Source organism: Pristiophorus japonicus, chromosome 12 (assembly GCF_044704955.1).
Source record: "Pristiophorus japonicus isolate sPriJap1 chromosome 12, sPriJap1.hap1, whole genome shotgun sequence".
In the NCBI taxonomy this organism is placed as follows: domain Eukaryota; kingdom Metazoa; phylum Chordata; class Chondrichthyes; family Pristiophoridae; genus Pristiophorus; species Pristiophorus japonicus.
In genome coordinates this window covers 184,557,226-184,580,517 of record NC_091988.1, presented here as the reverse complement: position 1 = coordinate 184,580,517, position 23,292 = coordinate 184,557,226, and the positions used below count along the sequence as shown (strand labels likewise).

The following is a 23,292-nucleotide window of genomic DNA, read 5'->3' as shown; positions in this document are numbered from 1 at the left end:
GGTTCTAGATTTCCCCAACATCAGGAACATTCTACCTGCATCTAACCTGTCCCGTCCCATCATAATCTCAATAGCAAGAATGTTTTTCCTCAGATTAGAGACCAAAACTGAACACAATATTCCAGGTGAGGCCTCACCAAGGCCCTGTACAACTGCAGTAAGACCTCCCGGTTCCTATACTCCAATCCCCTAGCTATGAAGGCCAACATGCCATTTGCATGCCAACTTTCAATGACTGATGAACCATGACACCCAGGTCTCGTTGCACCTCCCCTTTTCCTAATCTGCCGCCATTCAGATAATATTCTGCCTTTGTCTTTTTGCCCCCAAAGTGGATAACCTCACGTTTATCCACATTATACTATATCTGCCATGTATTTGTCAACTCACCTAACCTGTCCAAGTCACCCTGCAGCCTCTTAGCATCCTCCTCACAGCTCACACCGCCACCCAGTTTAGTGCCATCTGCAAACTTGAAGATATTACACTCAATTCCTTCATCTAAATCATTAATGTATATTGTAAAGAGCTGGGGTCCCAGCACCGAGCCCTGCAGCACCCCACTAGTCACTGCCTGCCATTCTGAAAAGGACCCGTTTATCCCAACTCTCTGTTTCCTATCTGCCAACCAGTTCTCTATCCATGTTAGTACATTACCCCCAATATCATGTGCTTTGATTTTGCACACCAATCTCTCGTGTGGGACCTTGTCAAAAGCCTTTTGAAAGTCCAAATACACCACATCCACTGGTTCTCCCTTGTCCACTCTATCAGTTACATCCTCAAAAAATTCCAGAAGATTTGTCCAGCATGATTTCCCTTTCATAAATCCATGCTGACTTGGACCGATCCTGTCACTGCTTTCCAAATGCACTGCTATTTCATCTTTAACAATTGATTCCAACATATTTTTATTCTATTTGCCTCTTTTGCTTAATGACATTGCAAGTGATTGCTTTTCTGCATTCAAGGGCATGATGTTCATCCTTATTAGGGTCTGTCAATGGTGTTGGCTTTCAACTGACACGGTCCAACAAGTTATGAAGCCAACCAGAATTATGGGCCCAGTGGGACAGAATTATTGGTGCCAGCCAGACAAATGCCTGTGTAGATAAAATTTAATTTAGTAATATTATGACAGGCCACAAAAATAACACGAATGCTTTCAGTGTAGGATCCATTCCAAGGACATTTTTTTTGCCACTCGGAAGTTAGACCTCTTCACAAATTTAAAAACAAAGCAGAACTTGTATCCAATGCACAAATCAAACTTGGGAGGGAAGACTCTTGGGGGGCACTTTAAAAAGCAGCAACACAATTAAGCGATTCAGATAATAAATACCTGTATGAACTAGTTTGTTTACTAGATTAAAATGATATCAATACAGAGATAAAGAAACAATTATAGCTGTGAGGAAGGATAATATGTTCGAAGGATGATCAATGAGGCCATATGGGTTGAACTGAAGAACAAAAAATGGGCGATCACACTGCTCAGAGTGTACTATAGACCCCCAAATAGGCATGGGGAGATAGAAGATGTAGGAGATGTAGGCACATTTCTGAAAAGTGTAAAAACAATAAGGCAGTAATAATAGGGGATTTCAACTATGCTAATATTAACTGGGGTAGAATCAGTGTAAAAGGTTTAGAGGGCACAGAATTCTTAAAATGCGTTCAGGAGAAACTTTTTAGCCAGTACGTAGTAAGTCCAACAAGAGAGGGGACGGTTCTGGACTTAATTTTAGGGAATGAAGCTGGGCAGGCAGAAGGAGTATCGGTGAGAGACCATTTTGGTGGTTGTGATCATAATTCAGTTAGATTAAGTGTAGTTATGGATACAGACAAAGACCAGGAATAAAAGTTCTCAATTGGGGAATGGCCAACTTTACTAAGCTGAGATGCGATTTAGCCAAAGTTGACTGGAAACAGCTACTTGAAGGTAAATCAGTGTCAGAGCAGTGAGAGACATTTAAGGAGGAGATAGTGAGGGTTCAGAGCAAATATGGTCCCACAAAGAAAAAGGGTGGGACTAACACATCTAGAGCCCCCTGGATGTCGAGGTGCATACAGGATAAGATAAGGCAAAAAAAAAGGGAAGCTTAAGTCAGATACCGAGAATTCAATACTGCAGAATGCCTAGAGGAGTATAGAAAGTGCAGGGGTGAAATTAAAAAGGAAATTAAGAAAGAAAAGAGTGGGCATGAAAAATATTGACAAGTATCATTAAGGAAAACCCAAAGATGTTTTATAAATACATAAAGAGCATGAAGATAACTGAGGAAAATGTAGGGCCTATTAAAGACCAAAATGATGATCTGTGTGTGGAGGTGGAAGTCATGGGTATGGTTCTTAATGAATACTTTTCGCCTGTCTTCATAAAGGAGTGGGAGGATACAGACATTGTAGTTGAGGAGGAGGATTGTGAAATATTTGATGAGGTAAACATAGTCGGAGAGGAAGTATTAAGTGGTTTAGCATTTTTGAAAGTAGATAAACCCCAGGCCAGATGAAATGTACCCTAAGCTCTTAAGAGAAGCAAGGGAGGAAATTACGGAGGCTCTGACCATCATATTCCAATCCTCTCTGGCTACAGGTGTGGTGCCGGAGGAATGGAAGACTGCTAACATTGTACCATTGTTTAAGAAGGGTGAAAGCGATAGACCGAGTAATTACAGGCCAGTCAGTCTAACCTTGGTGGTGAGCAAATTATTGGAAAAAGTTCTGAGGGACAGAATTAATTGTGATTTAGAAAGGCATGGATTAATCAAGGACAGTCAGCATAGATTTGTTAAGGGAAGGTTGTGTATGACTAACCTGATTGCATATTTTGAGGAGGTAATAAGGAGAGCCTTTGAGGGTAGTGTGTTTGATGTTGTCTACATGGATTTTAGCAAGGCTTTTGATAAGATGCCACATGGCAGACTGGTCAGAAAAGTAAAAGCCCATGGGATCCAGGGGAAAGTGGCAAGTTGGAACTAAAATTGGCTCAGTGGCAGGAAGCACAGGGTAATGGTCGACAGATGTTTTTGTGACTGGAGGGCTGTTTCCAGCGGAGTTCTTCAGGGCTCAGTACTAGGTCCCTTGCTTTTTGTGGTATATATCAGTGATTTAGATCTCAATGTAGGGGACATGATTAAGAAGTTTGCAGATGATACAAAAATTGGCCGTGTGGTTGATGGAGAAGAAAAAAAGCTGTAGACTGGAGGAAGATATCGATGGACTGGTCAGGTGGACAGAAATGTGGCAAATGGAATTCAATCCGGAGAAGTGTGAGGTAATGGATTTGGGGAGGGCTAACACAGCAAGGGAATACACAATAAATGGAGGATACTGAGAAGTGTGGAGAAACAGAGAACTTGGAGTGCATTTCCACAGACCCCTGAAGTTAGCAGGTCAGGTAGATAAGGTGGTTAAGAAGGCAAATGGGATACTTTCCTTTATTAGCCGAGGCATAGAATACAAGAGCAGGGAGATTATGCTTGAACTGTATGAAACACTCATTGTGCCACAGCTAGTGTACTGCGTACAGTTCTGGCCACCACATTACAGAAAAGATGTGATTGCACTAGAAGGGGGTACAGAGGTGATTTACGAGGATGTTGCCAGGACTGGAGAATTTTAGCTATGAGGAAAGATTGGATAGGCTGGATTTGTTTTCTTTGGAACAGAGGAGGCTGAGTGGAGACTTAATTGAGGTGTATAAAATGATGAGGGGCCGAGATAGTGGATAGGAAATACCTATTTCCCTTAGCAGAGTGGTCAATAACCAGGGGGCATAGATTGAAAGTAATTGGTAGAAGGATTAGAGGGGAGTTGAGGAGAACTTTTTTCACCCAGAGGCTGGTGGGGGTCTGGAACCCACTGCATGAAAGGGTGGTAGAGGCAGAAACTCTAATCACATTTAAAAAGTACTTGGATTTGTGCTTGAAGTGCCGTAACCTACAGGGCTACGGACCAAGAGCTGGAAAATGGGATTAGGCTGGATAGCTCTTTCTCGGCCAACACAGACACGATAGGCCGAAAGGCCTCCTGTGCCATAAATTTCTATGATAATGTAAGAGAAGTTTGGTTTTTCCTCTTATCTGAGCAGATGCCTGGGGGAAAATTGCTGTGCATTATCACGGAGTAAGTTATCTTCCCTCCGTATTTGTATACAGTACTCGTGTGGTATTTTGCACAAGTGAATCAAAGATGACTTTTAACTGGAATGCAAATGCAATGTATTCATGACAGGGTAAAAATAATCAATGCTGCACTGCCCTGAATGGTAAATTCACTGGAATGTTTAAAGATCCAGCAGTAGTTTTGGTTGGTTGAAGTCATGAAGTGCAAACAAAATCCTAGGAAAACATGAATCTTGCTCCCTTCCTGAACACTTTCTCCCCAACACTCCCCATCCTGAATAAATAAGACAATAGAGAGGAAGATGGAATGTAAAAAATCCACTTCCCTGGAAGACTACCACAAACGCACATGTTTGCAGATGGATGAAAGAGAAAATGAATAACTATTGTGTACATGAGAGAAGAGAAAACTAACCAAGACGCCGAGCCTTCAAAGCATAAAGGTGGGCTTATACTCCAGGAGATGAGGATGAGGACAATAATAATGATTGGGATTGGTACATTTTACAATCGTTCAATTTTTTGAGTGATGGGTATAAGAATTCATGTTTTTGGACTTTAGCAATGCAAACCTTTTTTGAATAAGGAAACTAGTGTTAGGAAATCCAAGAAATTATGTTACATAAATTATGTGTAACTAAAATAAAGACCAAGAATGCTGGAAATACTCAGCAGCATCTGTGGAGAGAGAAACAAAGTTAAACGTTTCAGGTCAGTGACCTTTCGTCAGACTGGAAGAAAGTTAAAGATATGACCCCCATATCTTTAAGAGAATGGATATGCCAGAATGATGGGCAAGATGATTAAGCTTTCAGATAGTATCAGTGCTCATCCTAGGCAGTCCCTCGAAACGAGGATGACTTGCTTCCACACCAAAAAAAGGATGAGTTCACAGGTGTTTCGAATGAAGAACCCGAACTACATCCTCAAGGGTGGAAGATGCCTGTGCGTGGAATCATTGCTAGTTCATAGTTTGATGGTCTGTTCTTTCCCTCACCCCAGCAAATCTTCAGTGGGGACTGGAAGCAGAAAAGTCACCAAATGTGAAGCAGGTTCACTTCAAGAAGATCTCCCTGCCCTTAATCATTCCAGCATTTCTGCTTCATTGATGCGGATGTATTTTATGGAGGAACCATGCAAATAATCAGAACAGGTTGGGGTAGCAGAATAAACAAATTTGCATGTACCTGTATTTAATAAAGCCTGTGCTCCCCTATTTTGAAGCTTGCCATTGAAGCTACATTCCTCTTTGGGGATGAATTCTTGTTAAATTATGACTACAGGGTATTGAACTGAGGAATCTACATAGGGAGATAAATGGTTATATTCTAGGGGTGGGTGGGAATACAAACACCTGAAGTAACATTGGAAACCTTTTTGTTATGATCTGCAATTTTTTTTTGAAGTAAAAATGTCTTATGAAATTGAAATCTGTAGCCAAATTGATTAAGTTAATTGATTGGATAATTTACAGCCTAGAACTGATGACTAGGTGTCCTGATTGCTAAAGGACAAGCAACAGCTATTCTCTCAGTTCAACTGGGGTCTCCGGCACTAAGGTAAACAGGCTAGGCAGACCAAGGTGGTTCTTTCCGTTAAGAATGATCACTGGGTTGTGGCAGGGCTCAGCAGCAGAGATATCTAGCTCTCAGAGCATGAAATCCCAACCTTTTGCATGAACAAGCACTTAAATTAACACTTCCCGATGATCATATGAGGTTGCCGGAGTACAATTTTGGACTTCGCAGACTGTGGGGAACCAGCCAGATTGGTTTTTAACTATTCCAGTTTTGTATTAAGCTGCAGGCCTTGATTGAATTCTGTACTTAATTATGAGCAGTTATGATTGGTTTTAGTTGGCAACTTGTGACTCCCTATGTTATTATGCCCCTGATTCATGTAATGCCATTTCTGTGGCCACAACTGTCGAACCTCCTCAGAGCATTCCAGGAACTCAGCTGGAAAGAGATCCCACCAGCAAGCCTCTCTACCAGGTCCTTTGTTTGCAGAAATCACTTCTAAAGCTGTACTTCATCATCCTAATTGGAAGAAAAATAAGAAAATCATCAAAGAACACATCATGAAACATATTGAACACACCAGTGATCATTGAAGGCAAATTATATTTATTCACTTAGCATTTCTAATTAATAGATTAAAGTGGTTGTCTACCACTCTAAAGGCACATTCAGAATTTAGAAGAGATGAGATTCAGGAGAAATACTAGACCTTCCCACTTCAAACTTTCAGTACCACCGTTGAACACTATCCGGTCAGATATATAGTACAGCCAATGACATGAGTTTAAAATAAAAATCTCTCCACTGGCTTAAACGTAGAGCACTTCTTACTGCAGCATTGAGTCATTTCAGATACTAGCCATCTTCATGTGTTGAGTGAGAGTGCCAATTAGTGCCAAATTATAGGCAGTTTTGTGCTGTGTCAATGCTGACGAGAAACTGGATTATGGTTGCCTGAATTCAGTTCACGTAGGATCCTTTCAGACAGCAGAGATGAGGCTTTGATCCCATCGGTCCTAGTGGTGAAAGGACAATGTGCAAACTCACTTCCCCTCAGGCTTACTGGTAATAGAAAACAAGAGTTCAAAGAATGGAAATTGAAGAACAATGCTACTCGCCAAGATCAGCTGTTGTCTCTGCAATGACGGAAGGAACCAACATGAAATAATATAGTCCAGCAGTCTCATTCCAAAATTAGAATTCTTTTGCTTCTGGAAACTTTAGCAATTTCCTGCAATGGATAGTAATGTTATGTTTGGCAGACCTTCTGAGGACCGTGCTATAGCGCACTTCCATGTCGGAGGTGCTGTCGTTCAGATGAGATAGTCAACCGAGGCCCCGTCTGCTTTCTCAGGTGGACGTAAAAGATCCCATTGAATTATTTCGAAGAGCAAGAGAGTTGATCCCCGGTGTCCTGGCCAATATTTATCCCTCAATCAAAATCGCGAAAAAAGCAGAGTATCTGGTCATTGTCACGTTGCTGTTTGTGGGAGCTTGCTGTGTGCAAAATGGCTGCCACGTTTCCCACATTACAACAGTGACTACACTTCAAAAAGTACTTCATTGGATGTAAAGTGCTTTGGGATGTCCGGTGGTCATGAAGGGCACTGTATAAAAGCAAGACTTTTCTTTTTCCATGAGTTGAGCAATTGAAGTGCATTTTAACTATACCAATTCTTCCGAATTGAGCTCCAAGAAGACCGATGCACCTTGTGCTGTTCCTTAGCAGGACTGCCTGGATTCAGAATGGGAGTCATCAGCCATGGCTTAAGAGTGTAACCAGTGGTCTCCCACCTGCCATCCTCATAGACTGGTCTGTTTCAAACCTATTAATGAGGAGTGGGACTGAATAGATGAGTCATGACAGGATCCCAGGTAATCAATGCACTGCTGATGGTATGTTTGACATCACATACTACCTGCACGTTTTTTTAGAGTAGTATCTTTGACAATTACAAAATCTATTGGTTCTCTTCAGTTACCATGAAAGTAAGTCAACAGTCTACTTGGTCAGCGCAGTATTTGACTAGCACATCTACATATAGCAGTCAAGCTGATGCCAGAGAAGTCTCTAGCTAGACATTAACAATAATGCCAATGAGAAGTGAGATCTTCAAAGTACAGACAATATTGTATTAAATAATATTTGGTCCCAAGTCCCTCTGCAATGGGTTTGCTGACTTGTCTCGAGGTGCATTTAAACTCCACAATTCACGTGGGACCAAAACCACTTTGTAAATATGTTAAAGTTGGGAATGTGAATTGAGTTTGAAGAAACTCCAGAGCGAAGTGGAGTGAAACTTGCTTCTCCAAAGGGTCTCGCTCTGTATGGTTCTAGTATCAGGTTAGGGCCTGAGGCCAGATTCCGGTTCCACTTACACTAAATGGAGGAAGAGCATCCGGGAGGGCGCTGAGCACCTCGAATCTCGTCGCCGAGAGCATGCAGAAAACAAGCGCAGGTAGTGGAAGGAGTGTGCAGCAAACCAGGCTTCCCACCCACCCTCCCTTTCCTTCAACCACTGTCTGTCCCACCTGTGACAGACCGTAATTCCCGTAGCGGACTGTACAGTCACCTGAGAACTCACTTTTAGAGTGGAAGCAAGTCTTCCTCGATTTCGAGGGACTGCCTATGATGATGAGCTGCGATATCTGTGTGAAGTCAAACTGCTTCGCACCAAAGCTACACTTGTAGTTTGCATGCACCCTTAGAGATTACTAACTCCAGAAAAGTTCGTCAACCTGATTTTGAGAATCCATCTTTTTTTTTTCTTTTTTGCCACAGGAATCATTGTTTGGATGTGTGTTTCTGCAAATGGAGCACCTGGTTAATTGACGTAAGGCCTCAGCATTGAATGGTTGGGACAAAAAGAACCTGTTAGTGCACCCAAAACTATCAGGGTGTCCAAATTGTGGCCCCAGGCTCCTCCAATTGAACATTCAAACCCGAGGCAATTCAATCCTGTTTGCGTTTTATTTTTTTCTTGCTGATCTGTTCTGTTTGAATTTTGTAGGCCTGGTGGTTTGGAATGGGCTATTCTCAGTACTCTTCATTTCATTTCAGCAACTTCTGATGTATGTAAATTAGTGGGAGCATGGATTTATGAATTATATACATGTGACCCACAAAGACTATGTGGCATGAACCTAAGGTCCACAAAGACCAAAATCTTGGACACTCAAATTAATAGTAGATTTCCCAGCTGGCACTTATAACAGAGAAAATGTTTTGTCATCAGAAATAGCATTTGAAGCCAATGTATTATTGGTGTTTGGTGTCACTTTTGTTATGGTTATAGTCCAATGCCCTAATGTGGATGAAGGAAAAAATATGGAACCTGAGGTTGTGTTTTCTTTAAATAAAAATCCCTGGAAGGAGCTTTATTAGACAAGCACTTGAGATAGATGCAGACATTGAAAGTAAATATAAGAACATAAGAATTGGGAACAGGAGTAGGCCATCTAGCCCCTCGAGCCTGCTCCGCCATTCAATAAGATCATGGCTGATCTGGCCGTGGACTCAGCTCCACTTACCCGCCCTCTCCCCGTAATCCTTAATTCCCTTATTGGTTAAAAATCTATCTATCTGTGACTTGAATACATTCAATGAGCTAGCCTCAACTGCTTCCTTGGGCAGAGAATTCCACAGATTCACAACCCTCTGGGAGAAGAAATTCCTTCTCAACTCTGTTTTAAATTGGCTCCCCTGTATTTTGAGGCTGTGCCCCCTAGTTCTAGTCTCCCCTACCAGTGGAAACAACCTCTCTGCCTCTATCTTGTCTGTCCCTTTCATGATTTCAAATGTTTCTATAAGATCACCCCTCATCCTTCTGAACTCCAACGAGTAAAGACCCAGTCTACTCAATCTACCATCATAAGGTAACCCCCTCATCACCGGAATCAGCCTAGTGAATCGTCTCTGTACCCCCTCCAAAGCAAGTATATCCTTCCTTAACTAAGGTGACCAAAACTGCACTCAGTACTCCAGGTGCGGCCTTACCAATACCCTATACAGTTGCAGCAGGACCTCCCTGCTTTTGTACTCCATCCCTCTCGCAATGAAGGCCAACATTCCATTCACCTTCCTGATTACCTGCTGCACCTGCAAACTAACTTTTTGGGATTCATGCACAAGGATCCCCAGGTCCCTCTGCATCTCAGCTTGTTGTAATTTCTCCCCATTCAAATAATATTCCCTTTTACTGTTTTTTTTTTTCCCCAAGGTGGATGACCTCACACTTTCCGACATTGTATTCCATCTGCCAAACTTTCGCCCATTCGCTTAACCTATCCAAATCTCTTTGCAGCCTCTCTGAGTCCTCTACACAACCCGCTTTCCCACTAATCTTAGTGTCATCTGCAAATTTTGATACACAACACTCTGTCCCCTCTTCCAGGTCATTTATGTATATTGTAAACAGTTGTGGTCCCAGCACCGATCCCTGTGGCACACCACTAACCACCGATTTCCAACCCGAAAAGGACCCATTTATCCCGACTCTCTACTTTCTGTTCGCCAGCCAATTCTCTATCCATTATGTGAAAGGCCTGTGAATGAACAATATATATATCTATAAAAATGAAAAGAGTAATGTACAATTTATGAAGTAAACATTTTTGCTTTTGTTTCAAGGTATTTTCTACACGGCAGCAATTATTGGACCGGCGGGTGGTTACTTACTTGGAGGATTTTTCCTCCAAATCTATACCGAGATCAACACTAAGTGAGTTACAGCCTTTCTGTTGAACTATTTGATAATGTTAGTGCACATAAGAATTTGCTTATAATCCAGAACCTCTTTTGAGAATTAGATTTTGTGTTTGTGTGCGCATTATTCAGTTGGCTGTAAGACTGTTTCCCCAACCCCAAGAGATGTGACTTTTCTGACCATCTTTGATATAGTTGGAACTTGGCTTACCAGTGCGGGCAACATTTTGATCAACAAACTATTGTTGAAAAATAATCAAAGTAATGTTATTTAGGGCGCAGTTATTTGTGGGGAATGAACAGTACCTGGAGATCCCTGTCCAGAGGTTTTTTTTTCTTCTACTGACATTACTTTTTTGTGTTTCTACATTTTCCCTCAATTTTCTCTTGCATCTCTGCTTCTTAAGGCTTTGACTCCTTGCTATGGTTCAATTCCAGAGGCACGTCCAAGTTGAGACAAGACAATGTTGCTAGACTGTTCTTTCTTTGGGGCAACACACCTGAACCAGATCCTGAAATCCAATCCTCGTCCAATATCCAAACTTCCTGCAGCGATTACCGGATAGCGATCGGGACCAGAAACTGAGGCCATCTACAGCCACTGTAGCACTGCCCTGTCTGAGTTCAACTCTGCATGGACTGGGTATTGAATGGGGACCAAAGCTATTCTGTATGGCTCAACCACTCACTGCTGTAACCAACTGATTGGGTTCCCTGCCAAAAGATTTCCAATTGTTTTTCTTGTTATTTTTGCGCCCTTTGAAATGAGAGGAATGCAGCACTTTCTTCACTATCGTTACTAGTGTCACTATAAAGGACTCCAGGTCATAGATATCATGATTAGATGCTGAGTAAAGCTCCCTCCATCTGCTCCCATGACTCCTCTCCATCCCCAGCCCCAGTCATTCTTTTGGCTTCCTACACTAAGCATCCAAAGGCTTTGAATGAGATTGCCAATTTCTTAGCAGTTTTGTGCTGTGGTTCTGTATCCAGTCCAGATGTTTTGCAGGCAGCAGAGTGGAGAGAAATAATCAAAAATCTATTGGCATGGAACCCAATCAATCAGTTGGTTAAGGCAGTGAAAAACGGAATCATACAAAATAGTTTTTGGTCCATTCCAATACCCAGTCCATGGTGAGATAATTGGCCTCTGGTCGGGCAGTAGTACAGGGGCTATAGATGAATGGGTATCAGGAAATATCTCTCTATGCAAAAAGTGATCAATGTGTGCAATAGATTTCATAATAGATTATGGAGTCAAGAAACTTGAAATCGTTAATAAATATTTAGATGCTATACTGGTCAGACTTGAGATCTTTGACTATGGGTGAATTAAGCTGGGCCAAATGGCCTTCCTCACCTGTTATTATATTGTGAATTCAAATGTGAGACCAGTATTTTAACCCACCAGATCAGCTAACTCTTTTCAGTAGGTTTGATTTTAATGAACCAACATTTTAACTTATCATGTAATAAGCTCAGTTATCATATTGAACATTTGCATTTTACAGAGAGTATAAGTTGCTGTCCTCTTTATTGTCCTTCCCTTTCGTCCTTCCCTATCTTCCCCAGGCCATGCCTGTCATATCGACATCGACAGGTGTCCCTCTCTTGGGCTTCTGACAATGTTGTTCTGAGTTGACCACAGTGAGGTCAGAAAAGTGGCATGGTAGACGATGTCGCCTTCATTATTTATTTTCCTTCCCTATCCAAAAGCAACAGGGCAAGAAAATTGCTCCTTGGCGCAGCATGTTGGCATTCTGCTCTGTATGTTAAATATGTTTGAAAGCAATCGGTGTCCCTTCTCTCTCCCCAACTCCATTTCCCCTTTTTCCACATATCATCTTAGAATTAGCTAAGAAATCCCCGTGAATTTGTTGTTAAAACTGAACATTATAAACCAGAATGCCCTCTAGTGGAAATAAAACACACATTCTCAATGCAAATAAAACATTTACGGGAAGGAATTCGGGTCGTTGGCGCCTCCCGTTAGTGCCACTGGGGTGGGGGGTGGGGGAGGGTGCTAACTGGGTGTAAACAACTTTTCACCCGGGCACGACACTGCTAACAACGCCCGCTAAATTTGGCGGGGGTTTAGCAGCGGCGGTAATCTGTAGCGTCTCGCTCTGCTGCGCCGGCGGTGGTAACGTCATCACTGTGCGCAGCACCCCGAACCCTAAATTGGGTATCGCCCCCTGAAGCTTCAGGGGTCACGTACTGGGCGGCCGGCCACTCACGGGGTTGCACTTTTCTGCACTTGTTTTATTACAAACACAGCATCAGGCAGAAGGCACACTTATCCCAGCTTTTCAACTGCACTATTGAGGGTAATGATTGGCACACAGAAGAGTCTTGTAAATAAATCACATGAGTTTGTTTTAAATGAAGTGGCCATTTTTTCTATAGATAAGTCCTTACAATTAGTAACACTTTTGTGGGTAGAGTTACCTTCCCTTCTAAAGAGAATTGTACAATTTTGTAAAGTTTGAACTATTCTCCATCGATATTTCCAACTAACATGCCAGAAGTTAGTGAACTGCCAAGTCGAAATTGGGTCAGACATTTTTCAAGCATCTGGGGCGATCACCTAAATCAGGTAGCTGGGCCCCTCATTCGCAAATGCAAAGGGCCAATGCCCATTTTAGGACACTTCTGCCAAATTGAGCTGCCCTGAGGCCTGCTGCGTTCAGGTTTTCTAGACATGGATGCGGCCTAGCCACCAAATAGATAAGTAAGTTTATTTTACCAGGAGGCGTGCTTCTTCCAAATCCACAGCACTCCTGACGCCCGCTGCCGGCTGGGATCGGCTCCCGTCCTGGTGTGATTGCCCATCCCGCTTGGGGTTTACCCAAGGGCCACTGCAGGCGAGGCAAGCAGCTCGAAACTTGTTTTGCAAGGTGGTCGGGCTGCCTGCAGAGGTGTGACAGGCACTGGTAGCTCACCAAACATATTGAAATTGAGGCAACAGCACCAATTCTGATCCCGTAAATAATGTGCTAACCTCGTCTCTTTCACGTGTTCTCGTGCACTACTCAAGAAGGCAGGCTTAGAAGCACTTGGTAAGCTAAGATCAGATCTGAATAGTTAAATTACTTTATTTCAGACAAGTCAACATACAGAGTAACCGTCAAAAGAAAATGTCACTTATTAAACTGAATTTCAACTCCCTCCTCAAAACCATGGGTGTGTGGGGGAATAATATATCATGCATCCTGTTCCTTTTGTGGTCAGGCTTTTAGTGAAAATATTCTGATTTGTCATTCTTGGATCCAAAGTGGATGACCTCACATTTAGCCACACAGAACTCCAGTTGCCATATTTTTGCTCACTGACTTAGTCTGTCTCTGTCCCTTTGCAACTTCCTGTTTCCATCTACACATCTTACTGTACTTTCTAACTTGGTGTTATCTGCAAACTTGGAGCAGGACTTCTCTGCTTTTATACTCCATCCACTTGCAATAAAGGCCAACATTCCATTTGCCTTCCTGATTACTTGCTGTACCTGCATACTAACTTTTTGTATTTCATGCACAAGGACCCCCAGGTACTGTACTGAAGCACTTTGCAATTTTTCTCCATTTAAATTATAATTTGCTTTTCTATTATTTCTGCCAATAACCTCACATTTTCTCTCATTATACTCCACCTGCCAAATTTTTGCCCACTCACTTAGCCTGTCTATATCCCTTTGCAGATTCTGTGTGTCCTCCTCACAATTTGCTTTCCCACCTATCTTTGTATCATCAGCAAACTTGGCTACATTACACTCGGTCCCTTCATCCAAGTCATCATTAATGATTATTCCGTCATTCACATCCTATCTTGACTAATGTTTTTCTAACTCCTGGCATTACCATTTCAATTTGGCCCATCATTCCTTTTGTCTCTCTAATCTCTCCTGTCTTCCAACCTATCACAGACCTTCCCTTTTGTTCTTCCCCTCCCCCTTTCAGTGCTTCTTAAGAATCTGTTCTTTCTGAGCACTCTACAATTCTGACGAAGGGTCATCGACCCGAAACGTTAACTCTGCTTCCTCTCCACAGATGTTGCCCGACCCGCTGAGATTTCCATCATTTTCTGTGTTTATATTTCATAAATGTTTTATTTGCCATGAAAGTGTTCCCTCCCATTTGAACACTTGCACAAATGGATAGAAACTAATTACTAACATTTGTTAATGCAGGATTAACCTTACCCCCGAGAATCCCCTGTGGGTGGGTGCATGGTGGATCGGATTCCTTGGAGCGGGAGCAGCTGCTTTCCTCGTATCTATCCCGATCCTTGGTTACCCTCGACAGCTTCCAGGTACGGGATCCAGGATTGACGCTAAAATTTATGCTGTACAATATTAGTAGGCTAAAGCTTAATGCATTTCCACAAAATTAATGTGTAGCTATTTGTAATGGATACATTACCCATTTATTTTATTTTAAATAGGTTAACACCTCCATTAAAGTATCCAAGTAGTTTTAAGTGTTTGCTAATAGCACACAGGATCATTTTAAAGTGCTTATCACAATAATTCTATCGCTGTGAAAAGCATGAATCTGAGGACTGATTATTTTTTCTCATCTTAAAATGAGTTGAAAAATATTAAGCAGAGATGAGTGTAGTGAAGGTTGCAAGCTATTCCCCTATATTCGAGCTGTCTTGTATTGCAGAGGATCTGTGTTGTTGTGCTTTTGTTACAACAGTGATTTCTCCTTTCTCTTGTACCCAGTGAAGTATTTATGTTGCAACAAATATGCAGAAAAAAATGCCCGCCATTATCTCCATGCAGCCAGCAAGCACATTGCACATTCTTAGTACTGTGGAGTAGATCATCTGTGTACCATCGTAGTGTGTCTACTCCATCAGTATGGATTTACAGCCAGCTCCAGTGGAGAGCCTTTTTGTAAGGAGACAGGTGTGCAGAAACTAGCGAGTTTAAAATAGAGAACTACTTTTGTTAGGCTGTGTCTTTTGTGCTTCAATCTGATTAGTCCCAGGCTTGGTGTGTCTGTGCACAGTTGGTTTCGTCTTAATCTAGATGTGTGGAAGCTGTCTTGAATGGTTGGTCACATGATGGGTAAAAGGAATAATTTGTTAAGTCTGTTTCCAGGTATCCTTCACTTAAAACACCTCAATAACTGAACTCATTTTCAAAAGACAAAAAGAATATTCAAAAACAAAATATCCTGTCGCTGCTCTACCATTATAGTTTACACTAAATCTTTCTTTAACATTGGCATAAATATTTTGAGCGTAGTTATGGTACAGTTTTGGTCTCCATATTTAAGGAAGGATACACTTGCATTGGAGGACAGTTCAGAGAAGGTTCACCAGATTGATTCCGGAGATGAAGGGATTGACTTATGAAGATAGGTTGAGTAGGTTGGGCCTATACATATTGGAGTTCAGAAGAATGAAAGGTGATCTTATCGAAACATATAAGATAATGACAGGTCTCGACAAGGTGGATGCAGAGAAGATATTTCTACTCATAGGCGAAACTAAAACTAGTCTCAGAATAAGGGGCTGTCCATTTAAAACTGAGAGAAGAAATTCCTCCTCATATCAGAGAATTGTAAATCTGTGGAATTCTCTGCCCCAGAGAGCTGTGGAGGTTGGGTCATTGAATATATTTAAGGCGGAGATAGACAGATTTTTGAGCGATAAGGGAATAAAGAGTTATGGGGAGCGGGCGGGGTCTGGGGAGCTGAGTCCATGATCAGATCAGCCATGATCTTATTGAATGGCGGAGCAGACTCGAGGGGCCAAATGGCCTACTCCTCTTATTTCATATGTTCTTATACTACCACTTTTACATCCATGCAAGCTAGGTTCAACTACATATCAGCACAAAACTAGCACCACATCTCCAGTGTCAAGTCTCCATCTGAATCTGGAATATAATGAGGCTCAGCAGTACAAGATTCTCTCAGAAATCCACCTTGCACTACTTGGGCTTGAGATCATGTGGGCTGTAACTCCAATGCAGTGTGAAACCAGATTACTAAGCTAAGGTGTTCACTTGGATCTCTTGGGCAATCCGTAACCTTACTGCAGAGTCTTTTAATGCTTTGAGAAAGTGGAATCTACCATCCTCATTCTCGAAACATTTGCTGGCCAGGATTGCAGTGCTGCTTGTCAGCTTAAGCTCTGGCTGCCAGGGGGAGAGTGCAGTTCACAGCCTCAGACCCCTGATTTATGATGGGAATCTTGGCCACACTGTACAATTTCTGGCCTCAGGACAGATTCTGCAGTTTAACTGCATGGTCTCATTATTGTACATTGGTGAAAATGAAGGCAGTAACATAAATATGAAGTTTTGTCATAATACCCTGTTCTTTTTGTAATACTTGGAGCTTAACCTTTGGAACACAGACCAGTTCCTGTTCCCCAGCCTCCAGTAGCACTTTCACATGACCTGTTTAACTATCATTGGCACACAAAGGTTTCAGCATTGATTGCAAAATTGATGAAGCTTTGAAGTCTTTTTATTTAAAAAATAATCTACAGGCCTACTAAAGTATTTGGTCAAAATCAAAGTATCAGCTTATGCAACAAATTCCCTGAAAACATGCTATGAGATATTAACCTATGAACGCTTAACACATTTGTCTGAAGTTTTTCTCTCTGCTAATGTAGTGGAAACGTGAACCAGTTTAAAATTAATGGGCTAATACATCTGTTAAAATAATGGAGAGAGGAATTTCAGATAAATGTTAAGCATTCATATCTCACAGCATAACAGACTTCTGTGCAATGAGCCGCAACAAGATCAGCAGGTTATTTCAATCCAATTTTTTTGCAGTGGAGTTACTCAGATCTATAGTGCAAAAAGTACAAAAGAGTTGGTTAAGTGGATGTATGATTTTTGCAAACTGGTAACCTTGTCTAAACTGATGGGGATGACTGTTTTTCTACAATAGTCTTGTGCTACTTCGAAGAGAAGCAACAGAATGTGCCATAATTATTCCTTAGCAGGAGTGCACTGTGCACATCAAAAAGCAGCACTGCTATACCTGCCCAAATTTGATCATTTTAATATACAATTGAACAGTTTAAATTGTTGACCAAGTTTCTGTTTCAAATACTTCAAAGTGAGCTCTTCTGAAAAGATTGTGGCGCCATCAGACTATTGTCATGTTGAATATGGAAACCAGTCCATTGGGGTAATAGTCCTAAGTTTCTATTCTCCATAACCAAAATGTTGATGACATACACTATTAGCTACTTCTTTGTGCTATTGAAGATAGTAACAGAGATGTCACAAGCCCTAATAAAATATACAAACCTTTTCCCTTCCCACCATCTCCCTGCTTCCACATGGTTCAGAACGTTAAGCAGCTGAACTGGACAAACCAGTTTCATTTTTCAGCTTGTACTAAGCTAGCTAATCTTACCTGGGACTGTTACTGGTACAATTGGCTTCAGCACCCCTGGGCTAGGATTTCTAGTCCTGACTGCAGTGCAGAGCCTCTTGCTGGACATGCTTGTGTGTGGATATCAGGTGACGACAGGATAACACCTGCGATTGATTCAAAAAGAAAATCATTGGCACTGAAATGATGAGCTGCCGAGAGATACACCATTAGTGCTAAAGTCTATGAAATATTGGGGTAGAAATTCACCTTTGCCCGAATCGGGGCACTCCTTCCGTTTTTGAAGGATTCTGGCCGCTGCAATGGATGAGGCGGCCTATCCGCCGAAATTCAGCTGTTCGTGAGTTTTTTTTCCAGCGGGGCGGAAGTGGCCTCATCATCAGGGTGGAAGTGGGAGCAGAGTGGCCGTCACTAATGGGGCGGAAGTGGGGACGGGGTGGAGTGTCCACAGCTGTCAGTCATCAGCACGGCACTGATGATGTCATCGCGCTGGCACGTCACGTCTCTCCCCTTCAGTTAAAGGGGATAGCCACTCCGAACTCTGCATTTATTTTAGTTAGTCCACTGGGTTACCAGGGAGGGTTTCGGCCGGGCCTGTAGCCATAATTGTCGGCCCGACCTGATAGTCGGCCAACAAAAAAAAACATGTCGTCAACGGCAGCGCCACTGCCCCTTTAAGGGCGGCCACACCGCCATCTCACAGCTTTTGCTGTCGGTGCACTCTCTATCGGGGCACCAGCCTGCAGCAGCGCCGCTCTGGTGGGGAAATTTCGGGTAAGGGTCAGTTTAACGAGGGGGGTCCCCCCCAGATGGTAAGGGGTCGGTGCGTGCACGATGCAGCGGGGAAACGGGCGGAGTGGACCCGGACACCGCTCTGCTCCTAAGGAAGGGCAATTTACAAAGTGTCAGCCCCTCCACGGAGAGGCTTTCTGGCTGTCAGAGGCCTTATCGGAAGGGAAAATTTCAGCCCCATTGTTAGTTGGATCAGGTACTAGAGGATTATTGACATCTATGAAATTTACTCTAGTTAGAAATCTGTGCTTTTAGGAGATGAGGATCAGAGGGAATAAAGTTGGCTGAATTAGGAAGTGGGCAGACACTGACTTGGAATATCGTGTAAATCATTAAAGGGGATGCCCAGTGCATAGAAATGAACGATTAACTATCTGAATAAAATGCTGGAAGTATGCTCCATTCATACTATTGTGGTTAGTTCAGGGTTCAAGATCCTAAATTGCTCATTTAAATTCCACACAGCAGTTAGTAAACTATTTGGAGGTTTTCCGTTATTGCAGACAGACTGTTTTCCTGTTGTTGTGTAGTTAACCTACTTCTTGGGAATCAAATTGATGACGTGAAATAAAATAAACACACAACGTTTCTGGGTGTCTTTCTGTTTAGACAACTGAGTGATATATGCTGATCTAATCCTCTGGACCAGTTTATGTAAACTAGTTTAAAACTTCTATGCTATGCATTTTTTGACCACAGGGTGTCATCATATCCGTGTGTAAGCTATTGGGAACGAGTGACCCAGTATTTGTATCTGCTGTGCAACATCTCTACAGTGGACTGCACATAAATAAACTCTATATAATGAATGAATTCCAATGCCTCATGTAACAAAATGGACCGAAAAAAAATCAATTCCAAGCCATTTATGATCGATTTTTCTCTCTCCCTCGGCTCCATTTTTAAATTAATTCCTCGTCTCTAATTGTTTAGATCTTCTTTTCCTAAGTACCACTTTATAATTGAGCAGGAAGCCTGCATCTCGGACTCTACCTTCGGCTGCTCTTGATTCACTTGCTAATAGGTTTCCCAGGAGTAGGCAGCAATAATACAGCTGTTTTCAATTCCCTCAGTGCTGTGAGAGCACTTGGCTTTTGCTTCCTGTAATCATTGGGATCAGTGACTCACCATGTCAGTAACTATGGGTATGATTACAGGGTATATGCAGCCTGTATCCAGCATGAAGAAGACGTCACCGGTGTTATTTATGTAACTATGTAATACTTGCCACCAGAGGGCGTGACTGTTGGAGTCCTGATGGTCACCTGCACACATGTGCAGGGCCAGTATGAAAGGTTGGCTGCCATGTTGTTTAGGCACTCTGGAGTTATAATAAAGAAGACTAAGGTCACACTAAGTTTAGCTCTCAGTACTCAGCCTCGTGGAGTTCTCTGCACAACAACCCAGAATGTAGCTTGGAGAAGGAAGCCACACTTTGTTTCATTTTGGAATCAGTTGGGTCTTGGCACTCAATTTACACCCAGTTTAGCAGAGGTGCAGAGAAGTTTTGTTCCAACACTAAACCTGTGGCGTGTGAATGCTCCCAAGGCACTGTATTCTGCCCAATAGTAACATACAACAGCCATAACCTTTAGGAAGATAAAAATATTTAGTATAGGGGACAAACAGTCTGAAGTGAATTTAAGGTAGCAATTATATCACTTGGGCTCTGCTGATAATGAACTACTCGAGCTGTGATATACTGGTTTAAGACTTCATTCTTCTCTCTCTCATGTGCATAGTAGCACATGAGACAACCCATTTCTTTCACTGTTTTACATCCAGCAAATTGTATCCAAGGGTTTTTTTTTGTAACAAAGCCATTTTCATGTGGACCTGAATTGCATGAAGAGAATGAAGGGCAGCGAGATGCAATGGAGGAACAGGGGGGGTGGGAGTTGCCACTCCACTCTACTGCCACCCGCTGGGTGTCAACCCAGTATTCAGAAGCCAAAGTTCTGGTCTCATCACTCGGGTTACAATTGGGGCAAGCCATTCCGTTCCCATTGGATGCGGGTAGCCCTTTGGACGTCCACCCCAGTATTCAGAGACCAGTACTATCATCTCTGTTTGCCAGCACTGTCTGGAGAGGAGCTTGAGCCCATAACCGTGTGTGTTATTTTTTTTGTTTCGGAATGCAATAATTATTTGTCCTGGTAAATTCTATGTGATAAATAACTATTGTTCTGTGCTCCTGTGTTGTAACTATTAGCCTTCATCACAAATGGTCACCTCATAAACAAAACCAACTCGCCCCATAACAATGATTCGAAGGTATGGGCTCCAAGGAAGAAGAGGGGTTTTACAAAATAACGGGCCTATGTCTGTGCTGTAGATTCTATGTAAAATGTTTTTGTTTATCCCTAATCTTCACTGTTCTATAGTAATATGCATATTTATAACAAGGTAGTTGAAAAGTAATATATTATTTAAATAAAATGTGTGTGTGTGTGTGTAATCCTAACAATTGTCTATAAAATGTAGAATCTGTGTCTGATAAGTAGCTGTATATTGTCTTGATAAGGCCACAGCTAATTAACGTTTCTGTAAATTAGGGTCGCAACGTTACCTGGAAATGAGGGTCTCTGAAGCTCATCAGCTGAAGGATGGGAGCCAACAGACAGCAGAGGAGCCAGATTTTGGGAAGACGTTAAAGGACTTGCCGAGGTAATGTGCAAGTCAGAATTATCATTGCTTAATTGTCTCTGTAACCTGCAATAACCCTTGTTTACAAAAATCTGTATGCAAAGATCCTGCTAACTTGACAAATTCTAAATTGCTCACCAAATGATTCTTCTGCGTTTAGGGCAGTTTATAAGTGACAATCATCAGAAGTCACTAGGCAAAACAGAAATTGGCCCTTTGTGCAAGGCCCGTTAGTGCCGCTGGCCAGAACAGAGCGATGAGTGGTTTGCGCCCAGGGGCAAGCGGCAGGAGCTCCCCTGGCACCACAAGAAGTCACTGAGCATCCCCAGCCCTGGCCTTGTTTCCCCCCCACCTCCCAGTGCCAGGATCTCCCCCTCCCTAACACTAACTTCATGCAGGCATCATTTCCTTGCATCCCCGGGTAGAAGGCAGTGCTGGAATATTTCACATAGAATTACATCGAATATACAGCACAGAAACAGGCCATTAAGCCCATCTAGTGTGTGCAGTGTTTATACAACATACGGTTCTCTTCTCATTCTATCTACCTCATCTCAGCCTTTCAGCATTTTCTGTTCCCTTTTTCTCTCTCGTACTCGTCTGGTGTCCTTGTGAAAATATTTAAGCTATTTGCTTCAACTACTTCTGTGGTAGTGAGTTCCACATTCTAACCACTGTCTGAGTAAAGACATTTCTCCTTATTTCTCTTTTGGATTTATTAGTACAAAAGCAAAATATTTATTAGTAACTATCTTGTATTTATGGCCCCTAGTTTTGGATTCGCCCACAAGTGGAAACATTCTCTCCACATCTACCCTGTCCATCCTATTTATAATTTTAAATACCTCCATCAGCTCACCTTGGAGTCCTCTTTTCTAAAGAAAAAAGCCCCAACGTGTTCAATCTTTCCATAAAGCTATAATCTCTCAGTTCTGGTATCATCATTCTTGTAAATCTTTCTTGTAAATCGTTTTTGCACTTTCTCCGGTACTTCTATGTTCTATTTATAGTTTGGAGACTGGAACTGTGCACAGTACTCCAGGTGTAGCCTGACCAGGGTCCAATACAAGTTTAACACAACTTTAATACTTTTATAATCTGTTATTGATTTACATCTTAGACTTTTTAACAACTCTTAGAAACTTTTTAAACAAATTGGGAATCTTTGTCAACTTTTAACTTTTAAAATAACTTTGGAAGTCACCTTCCTAATGCCTGCCCCCCAACCTAGCCTCGGGCCATCTACCATCAATGGCGCTACTCGGCGCCGAGCTTGCGGCCAACACTTTGCCGTAGGCAATTAGGCTTATCGAGCTGTGCCTGGTCTCCAGTTGTCTTAGACCTCCCTTGCCACTGGACTAAGCCCGTGAGGTTGCCGGTGTGCAATGGCCACCCCACATTAAAAGAACTCGCGCACCGGCATCTTCCACTTCGCTAATATGAAGTTCAGGACCTGGAACGTCAGGATCCTCATGGACAATCCCAAAGGCAACGGGCCGGAACGCCGCATCGGGATAGTTGCCCGGGAACTCAGATGCTTTGACATTGACATCGCCGCCCTAAGCGAGACCCGGCGGGCAGGGGAAGGCCAGTTGAAGGAACATGGTGGAGATTATACCACCTTCTGGAAAGGGAAACCAGAGGCAGAATGCCACCTTCATGGAGTCGGCTTTGCCGTCAAGAATGAGCTGGTTAACTGTCTCAAAGACTTCCCCCTGTGGGGTTAATGAACGCCTCATGACTCTTTGTATGGGACCAATGCGCCACAGTCATCAGTGCATGCGCCCCTACACTCGATGCAACGGATGAGGCTAAAAAGGGTTTTTATTCCAACCTCGAGATACCCTTGTCCCGTGTCCCCGCAGGTGACAAATTGATCCTCCTGGGTGATTTTAATGTCAGGGTCGACAAAGACACAGCCCTCTGGGGGAGGCGTGATTGGCAGAGAGGGGGTAGGGAAAGCCAACTCTATGTGGTACCCTACTCCTAACAAAATGTCTAGAACATGAACTCCTCATCACCAACACCCTGTTCCGCCTGAGTGACAAATACAAGGCATCGTGGCAACACCCTCGCTCCAAACACTGGCACCTGCTCGACTATGTCGTCGTCCGAACCAGGGATCGCAAGGATGT

General features: G+C 42.6%; 1 protein-coding gene across 1 annotated transcript in view; it reads left to right on the top strand.

Moving 5' to 3' along the window:
- Positions 1-23,292, top strand: part of slco4a1 (solute carrier organic anion transporter family, member 4A1) — a 213,565-nt gene that overhangs the window by 151,373 nt on the left and 38,900 nt on the right. The window contains exons 5-7 of the mRNA XM_070895094.1: positions 10,278-10,368; positions 14,536-14,657; positions 21,067-21,178. Coding sequence (XP_070751195.1) covers positions 10,278-10,368; positions 14,536-14,657; positions 21,067-21,178 — 325 coding nt within the window. The remainder of the gene's footprint in view (positions 1-10,277; positions 10,369-14,535; positions 14,658-21,066; positions 21,179-23,292) is intronic.